Source organism: Cherax quadricarinatus, chromosome 2 (genome assembly GCF_038502225.1).
Source record: "Cherax quadricarinatus isolate ZL_2023a chromosome 2, ASM3850222v1, whole genome shotgun sequence".
In the NCBI taxonomy this organism is placed as follows: domain Eukaryota; kingdom Metazoa; phylum Arthropoda; class Malacostraca; order Decapoda; family Parastacidae; genus Cherax; species Cherax quadricarinatus.
In genome coordinates, this window is record NC_091293.1 from 15,475,825 (window position 1) to 15,489,506 (window position 13,682).

Below are 13,682 nucleotides of genomic sequence, written 5' to 3' on the forward strand. Positions count from 1 at the left end.
CCTATAAGTCCGGTGGAAGACAATTCTTACCATGTCTCTTTCTTACAAATTGCCTTTCCATACATATCCACTGTAAATAGTGTACGTGTAATTGTTTGCTCTTTGGTGAAGGAAATATATATAAGTATTTACCCACCGCTGTATTTTGCTACAACCAGATGTGCAGGCCACAAGACTACACTTGTGTTTGTATTAGCAGAACAGTTGCAACAATACTTTCGCAACAACTGGATCTATTTTCTATCATTTGATGCTGCCATAGATAGCTTCAGAAAAGGTCGGGTTTTATCTGATATGTTGAACTTATCCACTTTGTAGTACCAGTCACTGCATGAAGCTATCCACTGATGCCAGTCACTGGATGATACTATCCATTATGTAGATAGTGAATGAAGCCATTCACTATCACGTAATTCCGATTCTGAGAATCAGTAATTAAAAATATATAATAATTAATATTTCGATCCCAGTGTTAGGACGAAGCACTGAAAGCTGATGTAGGGAGGAGTGACTATGAATTATCATTAATTCAGTGAAACACCACAACTACCAACACATACTCCGCAACAATAACCATAACTACCACCCTTCATCACTATCCGCACAACAACCACCAACAATCCAACTACCACTACTATTACAACCACCACCACACATCACACCACTCACACCTGCATCACTACGATGGTTGGGACCCACATCAGGTCACAAACATCCCCACAACAGCGAAAGCATGTAACTCACTTGAACTAAGGGAGAGTAATAGAGGTAGATCTTGCCAGCGTCAGGAAGGAGTTTGTCTCCTGCCCTGGCTAGAGGCGCCCCCACCAGGAGGTCATCAACACCATCACCGTCCACATCTGCTGACCCCAGACAGTAGCCGAACTGGGCACCCATCTCCTGCCCGTACAAGCTCGTCGATGCCTCCTTCAGCACCAGGGCATCGTAGAAGCTCACCTGGTGCCACAATTGTTTATGTCAATTACCCTAGTAGTTTATACACTAATATAGAGCCTAATGATAATAAAACTTTAAATAATTAAAATTTCAATGTGATTTAAACCTGTGAACAGAAACAAAATCCTCTGTGAGGTTGGCCACAACTTCTACACCAGAAAATTCAGTCAGCAATAACATCACCGCAAAGTGATATATTAATAATAAACTGACACTCCTTCCAAAATATCTAGCTATAAAAACAGGTAAATTTAATCATATAAAAATGTTAAGAGTCACTCTTGGAGGTCAGGTAAATCTTGGAGGTCAGGTGAGTCTTGGAGGTCAGGTCAGGTCACCTTGAAGAACACGCCACTCTTGGAACCTGCCTCTCTCTCTCTCTCTCTCTCTCTCTCTCTCTCTTGGAAACCAAGTCACTCTTGGAGGATTGGAAACTTCCGGTAAACGATTCAAGGGATCTTTGCTCCTGTGGCCTGGTCTCAGACCAGGCCTCCCTGTTGCTGGCCTGATTGACCGAACTGTTGGTGCCAGCCAAGTTAATGCTTGTGCAAAGTTCAGTTAGATCGACGAAACAAGAAATTAAGTAGTCATAATGTTACTTACTTTTTCATACAGAGGGACCCACAAAGCAATCCATTGGCTCCCTCTGATACTAAGTCAACCAAGACCTTCATCTTCCTCTGCTTCTCGGGGATTTCGTCAGATTGATTAAACTCTGCATACACAATAACCATTTCTCCATCGACAACAGATTCTATAGACAAACGTGTGTGACGGGAAGGTGCTTCTCCATCAGCCCCATCATCGCTAACTTACACATGGAGCACCTTGAAACTGGGCCAACATCATGCCCAGAAACATCGCGTGGGTGCGATACTTGGACGACGTCCTCGTGATCATTCTCAAAGCATTTGATAGGTACAAAGGAGGGATAACGAAGTTAACAAATTTGAACTGGCAATTCAGTTCATACCTGAATTGCCAGTTCAAATTTGTTAACTTCGATAACAGGTTAGGATTCTCCGACATATCCATAAACTACTTAATGCTGCAAAAGTACAAGTCTACAGTGAGGCTTGAAATTTAAATGGCCTTACACACTTCTGATCAAAATACTGAGACTAAACAAGGTATCATCAGCTTTTTTGGAAGAGCATATCGCATTTGCAGCCCAAGTTTCCTGACAATGAATTCTCTACTGACATCAAACCTAAACTGAGAAGCGTATTTTCCATCCTTTTTCTTCAAAGTCTGCAAGAAATAATCAATTCACATTATAAATTCTCCACGCACTATCATTTTGAAAAAGGTTGTAACCCTTCCCAACACTAAATCAAGTTGCTCTCAACGTCTCCAAAGTAATCACACGAGGTAATGCTAAAGTCGCCTTAGCAACCAACACATCCGTCAAAGACCTCACCAGGACCAAGGTGGTGAACCTTGAATCAGTCAGTGTAGAGGCACATATAATCCCATATGGAGACTGTGACAAAGAATACGTTGGGTAAACTGCTCGAAACACGTCTGAACACCACACACATCTATATATGTAATGCATGTGTACGTCACTGGACCATCACCAGTCATTTGATAAGATGAACTGAACTCCACTTAGTGACTAAAAAACAAACCATTCGAAGATGAAAATGCCGGAAACCATCATTAATGTCCATTTCAGACATTGCATAATTTTTCCCAGGTCCCTACAATAACTAATTACTTAGATATCGTTTGTGTCTTTATGAGAGAAGACCAAAAGGAAATAATAATAAAAAATCGAACACATTTCTTTCTCGGCAGTCCACGAATTCTCCTTAAAATGATAAAACCCACTTTGACATAACTAAACATCACATCTACTAGTAATATCCCAACTAGTTGTTGTAGTAGTACTCCTTCTGCTTCTACAAGAAAAGGCCAATTGGCCTACTGAAGTGCTTGTGCTCTTCCTGCACTTCATCACGTTTCCTTTATATACCCTCTGTGTTTGCTTGATAAAGCCCCTGAAGAGTGAAACGTGATCATTAGTAGCTCATTTGTCCTTTTGCCTAACAGATCAAGATGTTGACGACACAAGACATGAAACCTACCAGTGGTTGACGACACAAGACATGAGACCTACCAGTGGTTGACGACACAAGACACGAGACTTACCAGTGGTTGACGACACAAGACACGAGACTTACCAGTGGTTGACGACACAAGACACGAGACTTACCAGTGGTTGACGACACAAGACACGAGACCTACCAGTGGTTGACGACACAAGACACGAGACTTACCAGTGGTTGACGACACAAGACACGAGACTTACCAGTGGTTGACGACACAAGACACGAGACCTACCAGTGGTTGACGACACAAGAACCGAGACTTACCAGTGGTTGACGACACAAGACACGAGACATACCAGTGGTTGACGACACAAGACACGAGACTTACCAGTGGTTGACGACACAAGACACGAGACCTACCAGTGGTTGACGACACAAGACACGAGACTTACCAGTGGTTGACGACACAAGACACGAGACTTACCAGTGGTTGACGACACAAGACACGAGACCTACCAGTGGTTGACGACACAAGACACGAGACTTACCAGTGGTTGACGACACAAGACACGAGACTTACCAGTGGTTGACGACACAAGACACGAGACCTACCAGTGGTTGACGACACAAGACACGAGACTTACCAGTGGTTGACGACACAAGACACGAGACCTACCAGTGGTTGACGACACAAGACACGAGACTTACCAGTGGTTGACGACACAAGACACGAGACTTACCAGTGGTTGACGACACAAGACACGAGACTTACCAGTGGTTGACGACACAAGACACGAGACTTACCAGATGTTGACGACACAAGACACGAGACCTACCAGTGGTTGACGACACAAGACACGAGACTTACCAGATGTTGACGACACAAGACACGAGACCTACCAGTGGTTGACGCCACAAGACACGAGACCTACCAGTGGTTGACGACACAAGACACGAGACCTACCAGTGGTTGACGACACAAGACACGAGACTTACCAGTGATTGACGACACAAGACACGAGACTTACCAGAGGTTGAAGACACAAGACACGAGACCTACCAGTGGTTGACGACACAAGACACGAGACTTACCAGTGATTGACGGCACAAGACACGAGACTTACCAGAGGTTGAAGACACAAGACACGAGACCTACCAGTGGTTGACGACACAAGACACGAGACTTACCAGTGATTGACGACACAAGACACGAGACTTACCAGAGGTTGAAGACACAAGACACGAGACCTACCAGTGGTTGACGACACAAGACACGAGACCTACCAGTGGTTGACGACACAAGACACGAGACCTACCAGTGGTTGACGACACAAGACACGAGAACTACCAGTGGTTGACGACACAAGACACGAGACTTACCAGTGGTTGACGACACAAGACACGAGACTTACCAGTGGTTGACGACACAAGACACGAGACTTACCAGAGGTTGACGACACAAGACACGAGACCTACCAATGGTTGACGACACAAGACACGAGACCTACCAGTGGTTGACGACACAAGACACGAGACCTACCAGTGGTTGACGACACAAGACACGAGACCTACCAGTGGTTGACGACACAAGACACGAGACCTACCAGTGGTTGACGACACAAGACACGAGACCTACCAGTGGTTGACGACACAGGACTCGAGACCTACCAGTGATTGACGACACAAGACACGAGACCTACCAGTGGTTGACGACACAAGACACGAGACCTACCAGTGGTTGACGACACAAGACACGAGACCTACCAGTGGTTGACGACACAAGACACGAGACCTACCAGTGGTTAACGACACAAGACACGAGACCTACCAGTGGTTGACGACACAGGACTCGAGACCTACCAATGGTTATCAAAGCTGGCAAGAGGCTGATGACTTACCTTGCCAAAAGAATTATTGTATCCTGTAGAGGAAGCAGCGAGGAACTCCACTGCTGTGCCACTAAAGGTGCCTCTCACTACAGCCCAGCCCTCATACGAGTCGTCCAGCACTTCTTCATCGAAGTATGTTTTGGTTGTTACGAGGTCGCCCTGACCGCTGCTTTCCATACGTAACAGCATGCCTGTAGGAGGAGTGGAGGGAGAAACGGTGTTGTGGTGATTATCATGTGAGGGAGGAGATGACGAGGGCTGTGATGTAAGTTGTACGAAGGAGGAGAGGAAGGAGGGAAAGATTACAAGTCGAGGAGGGAAGGAGGGAGTTGTGAGAGAGAAACGAGTCACATGAGGGTTGACTGCTGTGATGATTTTATAGGTATTCATAAATGCATTAGTATGTACTTAAATACACATTACCTGAGCATACGTGAAAATAAGAATATCTGCAACACAAAAATCAAATGATGCATTTACATATGTGTAATTCGACCCTTTTGAAAAAGAAACAAACTCCAGGGTCGTTCATGATGAATCAGTCAGGTTCTCAAGAAGCACAGTGAAGGAAAATATTTAATGTTGACATAGTTGGCAGGAAAATTCAATACCTCATTTACTGGTGCCGGCTTTATGGTGAAGTAGGGAGAGGCGGTGTGTCAAGGGTCAAGTGTGAAGGTTATATAGCATGGCAGCAGAGACCGCTGGTCTGCCCATGGGTATGTGATATTAGCGAATGAAATTATCAACAGAATGACTGCAGTTCGTCTCTGAATCTGACCTTTGTCACGTGATTTGGTCTTTCGACTTAGCGTCGATATTCCGCAGATTCTTTAAATTGTGAATATGTCCAACTTATACAGTCCTGGACAAATGTTCAACCAGCAGCTGTTTATATATAACGTGACTATTATATTTTTTTCAAATATTAATTTACAAGTGAAAAAATCTTAGTTATTAACCAATCAATAGAATTATTAAAAAAAATAATATATATATGTATATACAAAGAATCCGAATTCTGATCACATTTAATACAATATTTACGAATTTTAATCCTAAAACAGGTTTTCCTATAATGGCAATAATAAAAAAATTTCACATTTCTTGTAAGTGAAGTTAATGATTCAACCATAATTGTTCTCAGGATCTTTTTTCCATGACATTTTGATTATTTAAACAATACATCAATATTTAATAAATGAGGAATTTCAAAAAAGTTGACACGCTAGTAGCACCAATCTGTTTTTCGTTGGATAAGCCTTCATATGTTATGGATAGTACAAAAATGTTCCTTGCATTTTGCGAGGATTTATCCATAAACCTTTTAGGTAGGTAAAGTTATATGTTATATTATTTAAAAAAAATCAACAACTACAATTAATGAAGCTTCAGGTCTATCAGCTAGACAGTATCATTAAGGCTGCAGGTTATAGGTACACCATTATTGATGAATACTTTAATTAATAAAGTAGGAATTAAAGTAAACTCACGGCATATATACACTGAGTGACATATACTTCATCGTGTATATATACACTGAGTGACATATACTTCATCGTGTATATATACACTGAGTGACATATACTTCATCGTGTATATATACACTGAGTGACATATACTTCATCGTGTATATATACACTGAGTGACATACTTCATCGTGTATATATACACTGAGTGACATACACTTCATCGTGTATGAATACACTGAGAGACATACACTTCATCGTGTATGAATACACTGAGAGACATACACTTCATCGTGTATATATACACTGAGTGACATATACTTCATCGTGTATATATACACTGAGAGACATACACTTCATCGTGTATGAATACACTGAGAGACATACACTTCATCGTGTATATATACACTGAGAGACATATACTTCATCGTGTATGAATACACTGAGAGACATATACTTCATCGTGTATATATACACTGAGAGACATACACTTCATCGTGTATGAATACACTGAGAGACATATACTTTAAAGTGTATATATACACTGAGGGATACATACTTCATAGTGTATAAATACACTGAGGGATATATATATTTCATGGTGTATATATCCAATTCGAACTTTGCAGAGATATAAAGAAAACAGAAGAGCACACAGGTTGTCAATATATTATGGTGTGACAACAAAAAAAGCGCACAAGGCAACAATTATTAAGTAACCTAGAACGTATATCGAATTTAAAGCAAAGGTCTATTTTAACAATTAAAATATCTACTGAGATATTTTCTTCCCCCGTCACTGTAATCTAATTATAAAAGGAATTCATTTAAATCAAGGAGAACACACACACACACACACACACACACACACACACACACACACACACACACACACACACACACACACACACACTCTCACACCCACCCAACCAAATAACTGCTGCAGCATATGGGCGACTGGCAAACCTCAGAACAGCATTCCGACATCTTAATAAGGAATCATTCAGGACCCTGTACACCGTGTACGTTAGGCCCATATTGGAGTATGCGGCACCAGTTTGGAACCCACACCTAGCCAAGCACGTAAAGAAACTAGAGAAAGTGCAAAGGTTTGCAACAAGACTAGTCCCAGAGCTAAGAGGTATGTCCTACGAGGAGAGGTTAAGGGAAATCAACCTGACGACACTGGAGGACAGGAGAGATAGGGGGGACATGATAACGACATACAAAATACTGAGAGGAATTGACAAGGTGGACAAAGACAGGATGTTCCAGAGATTGGACACAGTAACAAGGGGACACAGTTGGAAGCTGAAGACACAGATGAATCACAGGGATGTTAGGAAGTATTTCTTCAGCCACAGAGTAGTCAGTAAGTGGAATAGTTTGGGAAGCGATGTAGTGGAGGCAGGATCCATACATAGCTTTAAGCAGAGGTATGATAAAGCTCACGGCTCAGGGAGAGTGACCTAGTAGCGATCAGTGAAGAGGCGGGGCCAGGAGCTCGGACTCGACCCCCGCAACCTCAACTAGGTGAGTACAACTAGGTGAGTACACACACACACACACACACACACACACACACACACACACACACACACACACACACACACACTCACACACACACACACACACACACACACACACACACACACACACACACACACACACACACGCACACACACACACACACACACACACGCATACACACACACACACACACACACACACACACACACACACACACACACACACACACACACACACACACACACACACACACACACACACACACACACACACACACACACACACACACACACACACATGGGGCCAAAACAAAGACAGGGAGCACACTAGGACAGAATGAGAGGTTGGAAGACATTGAAGGAACTAGGACATGTGCAAGGACCTTACCAGATACCTGTGGGGGCAAGGAACAGGTGAGCAGGAAGGATAAACCAAGAAGCATAGGGGCCATAGCTAGGGAAGGGACTGAAGGAAGGAACACTCCACGGGAAGGAACTAAAACACATCAGAGGATGCAATGAGAGTCACAGTGGGAGGTGGAAAGGGAGAGATCCGTGTTTGTCTATGGGCTAGACGAAGCTAAAGGGGAAACTTGTGATGAAAGAAAGCAGGAGGAGAAAAAAGCGATTGAAGATATCATGAAGGTGATAGGCGAGGGGGACATGACCCAGGTGGCAAATTTTCGGAGAATTGGGTGGTTCACAAAGAAAAGGAATCGGCCTCTCAAAGTAATTTTCAAGGCAGAATCAACCCGAACCATGATCCTGCAGGAGAAAGCACGGCTGAGAGGCAAGCAGGAGTTCTGGAGTGTGTACCTCGATCGAGACAGAACACAGGACGAAAGGAAGACAATGAAAGAGAAAGTTCAAAAACGAAAGGAGAAATGGGAGGAAATGAAAAAGGAGAGCAGAATAACCCAGGATCAAATGGAAGGACAAGCGCACCCCCCAGAAACACCTGCAGAAGGACTCCAGCCACGACACCCCCAAGGCAACTGAACAATCCAAACCAACCATCACACACCGATCCCTCTGTTTCCACCCCCCGCACCACAGTTACAGTATTAGAACAGAAGTTCAAGGTTTGGTACACAAATGCAGATGGATTAACGAATAAACATGAGGAATGGCAAGAAAGAATCAATGAGAAGTCCCCAGACATCATAGCAGTTACAGAAACAAAACTCACGGAGACAATAACAGATGCAATCTTCCCACCAGGATACCAGATCGTGAGGAAAGATAGAAGGGGCAGGGGGGGAGGTGGGGTTGCTCTGCTCGTAAAAAACAGATGGAAATTCGAGAAAATGGAAGGAATAGATGAGACAGGAGAAAGAGACTACATAGCAGGTACACTTCAGTCTGGGGAACACAAAGTGGTCATTGCAGTGATGTATAATCCACCACAGAACTGCAGGAGGCCAAGAGAGGAATATGAAGAGAGCAACAGAGCAATGGTGGACACACTTGTTGAGGTGGCAAGAGGAGCTCACTCCAGCAGAGCAAAGTTGCTGGTTATGAGGGATTTCAACCACAGGGAGATTGACTGGGAAAACCGGTAGCCACATGGGGGTCCCGAAACATGGAGAGCCAGGATGTTGGACGTGATGCTGTAAAACCTCATGCACCAACATGTTAAGGACACTACCAGAATGAGAGGGGAGGATGAACCAGCAAGATTGGACCTTGTGTTCACCCTGGGCAGCTCAGATATTGAGGACATCAAGTATGAGAGTCCCCTAGGAGCTAGCGACCACGTGGTTCTGTGCTTTGAATACATGGTAGGGCTGCAAGTGGAGAGAATAACAGGAGTTGAATGGGAAAAGCCTGACTATAAAAGAGGGGACTACATAGGGTTGAAGAACTTCCTGCGGGAGGTCCAGTGGGACAGAGAACTGGCAGGAAAGCCAGTAAATGAAATGATGGAATATGTAACAACAAAATGCAAGGAGGCAGTGGAAAGGTTTATTCCCAAGGGCAACAGTAACAACGGGAAGACCAGAACGAGCCCCTGGTTTACCCGACGGTGTAAGGAGGCAAAAACAAAGAGCAATAGAGAATGGAAAAAGTACAGAAGGCAGAGAACACACGAAAATAGGGAGATCAGTCGCAGAGCCAGGAATGAGTACGCACAGGTAAGGAGGGAGGCCCAGCGACAGTATGAAAATGACATAGCATCGAGAATCAAGACTGACCCGAAACTGTTGTATAGCCACATCAGGAGGAAGACAACAGTCAAAGACCAGGTGATCAGATTAAGGACAGAAGGTGGAGAACTCACAAGAAATGATCAGGAGGAGCTGAACAGGAGATTTAATTAAGGAAGTTTTTACAGTAGAGACAGGAAGGGCTGTGGGAAGACAGCACAGAAGGGAACATCAAGAGGGAATATACCAACAAGTGTTGGATGACATACGAACAACTGAGGAGGAGGAGAAGAAGCTCTTAAGTGACCTTGACACCTCAAAGGTGATGGGACCGGACAACATCTCCCCATGGGTCCTTAGAGAAGGAGCAGAGATGCTGTGCGTGCCTCTAACCACAATCTTTAACACATCCCTTAAAACTGGGCAACTACCTGCGAAATGGTAGACAGCAAATGTAGTCCACATATTTAAGAAAGGAAACGGAAACGAGGAACTAAACTACAGAATTGTGTCTCTGACATGTAATGTGTGCAAAGTCATGGAGAAGATTATCAGGAGGAGAGTGGTCGAACACCTAGAAAGGAACAAGATTATAAATGAAAACCAGCATGGGTTCATGGAAGGCAAATCTTGTATCACAAACTTCCTGGAGTTTTATGACAAGGTAACAGAAGTAAGACACGAGAGAGAGGGGTGGGTAGATTGCGTTTTCCTAGACTGCAGGAAGGCCTTTGACACAGTTCCCCACAAGAGATTAGTGCAGAAGCTGGAGGATCAGGCGCACGTAAAAGGGAGGGCACTGCAATGGATAAGAGAATACCTGACAGGGAGGCAGCAACGAGTCATGGTACGTGAAGAGGTATCACAGTGGGCGCCTGTTACGAGCGGGGTCCCACAGGGGTCAGTTCTAGGACCAGTGCTATTTTTGATATATGTGAACGACATGATGGAAGGAATAGACTCTGAAGTGTCCCTGTTCGCAGATGATGTGAAGTTGAAGAGAAGAATTAAATCGGACAAGGATGAGGCAGGACTGCAAAGAGACCTGGACAGGCTGGACATGTGGTCCAGCAACTGGCTTCTCGAATTCAATCCAGCCAAATGCAAAGTCATGAAGATTGGGGAGGGGCAAAGAAGACCGCAGACAAAGTATAGGCTAGGTGGACAAAGACTTACAGACCTCACTCAGGGAGAAAGACCTTGGGGTGACCATAACACCGAGCACATCACCGGAGGCACACATCAACCAAATAACCGCTGCAGCATACGGGCGCCTGGCAAACCTGAGAATAGCGTTCCGATACCTTAATAAGGAATCGTTCAAGACACTGTACACTGTGTATGTTAGGCCCATACTGGAGTATGCAGCACCAGTCTGGAACCCACACCTGGTCAAGCACGTCAAGAAGTTAGAGAAAGTACAAAGGTTTGCAACAAGGCTAGTCCCAGAGCTCAAGGGAATGTCGTACGAGGAAAGGTTAAGGGAAATCGGACTGACGATACTGGAGGACAGAAGGGTCAGGGGAGACATGATAACGACATACAAGATACTGCGGGAAATAGACAAGGTGGACAGAGATAGGATGTTCCAGAGAGGGGACACAGGGACAAGGGGTCACAACTGGAAGCTGAAGACTCAGACGAGTCACAGGGACGTTAGGAAGTATTTCTTCAGTCATAGAGTTGTCAGCAAGTGGAATAGCCTAGCAAGTGAAGTAGTGGAGGCAGGAACCATACATAGTTTTAAGAAGAGGTATGACAAAGCTCAGGAAGCAGAGAGAGAGAGGATCCAGTAGCGATCAGTGAAGAGGCGGGGCCAGGAGCTGAGTCTCGACCCCTGCAACCACAATTAGGTGAGTACAATTAGGTGAGTACACACACACGTGAAGCAGTATCGATGAATAGTGCTCCCAGGATTTAGCGTTCTAGTGGCTGTCCTAAGATATTAATAGCGGTCATCGTACGTGAGTGAATCAGTGAACATACCTACAAGAGTGTAACAGCTTTCAAGAGTGCGAATAATGTGATAAGATCAAGAATTTTACAATTTAAATTTGAATGAATATTGAGTGAGGGAGGGTAGCAGTCAGCTGATCAGGCTACTGGCCGCAGTGTTGACACAAAATATCCAAACAGTTAATTGGGTTAACGGTGTGACCTGAAATATTAACAAATACATATGTTAGTTGGTTATAACAGCAGTGTAGTGATAAGGTCATAAACGAGTGATTAAGTAAATACTGAAAGTAAGAAAAAATTAGTCAATCCCCAGCTGTTGGTGTTGTGAATGTAGTTAATATCATCAGATTTGTTATGACCATAATACTGTACTAAAGAAAAAAGAGTGAATACCAAGTCTTAAAAGAAAATAAAAACTTGAATACATGATAAAGTTCCTGAAGGAGTTACAAAAGCGAAGGAGTTGATAGCAGCCGACAAGCAGGAACCTCCATTGTTGTGCAGACGACATCACTTGCCTATGTGTGGTTAATTTTGGTTAGTGTCTAAAGTCTCAGTGTCTGGCCCTGCTGGTTGTATGTTATACCATCACTCTCCCTAACTTTCAGTACCAGGAGATAGATAGTGGTAACCCTGATAATGTGTAGTAGCCTAGTACCCCCCCCCCGTCTTTATGACAGCAACAACGTACATACAAACACATGTGATCACCAGTAATTATTATTATAATAAATATTAGTATATATTAATAAGGAATTGAGTGAGAAATAATCCTATAATCTTCAAAAAAGTAACGTAGCCTAGTGTGCAAAGATCCGGGCCGGGAGAGTACCGGTGAACCAACAACAACAAAGATCTGGGCCGGGAGAGTACCGGTGAACCAAGAACAACAAAGATCCGGGCCGGGAGAGTACCGGTGAACCAAGAACAACAAAGATCCGGGCCAGGAGAGTACCGGTGAACCAAGAACAACAAAGATCCGGGCCGGGAGAGTACCGGTGAACCAAGAACAACAAAGATCCGGGCCGGGAGAGTACCGGCGAACCAAGAACAATAACAATAGTGTGTTAACGTGACCCCCCCTCTTTTTCAAAGAACAACAAGATAGTAAACACACACACAAACACAAGTGTACACAGTAAATATTATATAGTTTATATTAGTGTATATTAATAAGGAATTAGGAGAATAAGGAGAGCAGTCGTAGAGCCAGAAACGAATATGCACAGATAAGAAGGGAGGCCCAACGTCAATATGAAAACGACATAGCAGCAAAAGCCAAATCTGACCCGAAGCTGTTATACAGCCACATCAGGAAGAAAACAACCGTCAAGGACCAGGTAATCAGGCTAAGGAAGGAAGGAGGAGAGACAACAAGAAATGACAGTGAAGTATGTGAGGAACTCAACAAGAGATTCAAAGAAGTGTTCACAGAGGAGACAGAAGGGGCTCCAGAAAGACGGAAAGGGGGGGTACACCACCATGTGCTGGACACAGTACACACAACCGAGGAAGAAGTGAAGAGGCTTCTGAGTGAGTTAGATACCTCAAAGGCAATGGGGCCAGATAACATCTCTCCATGGGTCCTGAGAGAGGGAGCAGAGGTGCTATGTGTACCCCTAACAACAATATTCAATACATCTATCGAAACAGGGAGATTGCCAGAGGCATGGAAGAC

General features: G+C 44.0%; 1 protein-coding gene across 1 annotated transcript in view; it reads right to left on the reverse strand.

Annotated features, from left to right (window-relative positions):
• The window catches only part of LOC128704096 (integrin alpha pat-2-like), a gene marked incomplete at its 3' end in the record, with an annotated part of 216,265 nt that overhangs the window by 133,763 nt on the left and 68,820 nt on the right, over positions 1 to 13,682 (reverse strand). Inside the window, 2 exon segments of the mRNA XM_070087429.1 lie at positions 745 to 957; positions 4,910 to 5,091. Of these exon segments, the coding sequence (XP_069943530.1) occupies positions 745 to 957; positions 4,910 to 5,091 (395 nt within the window).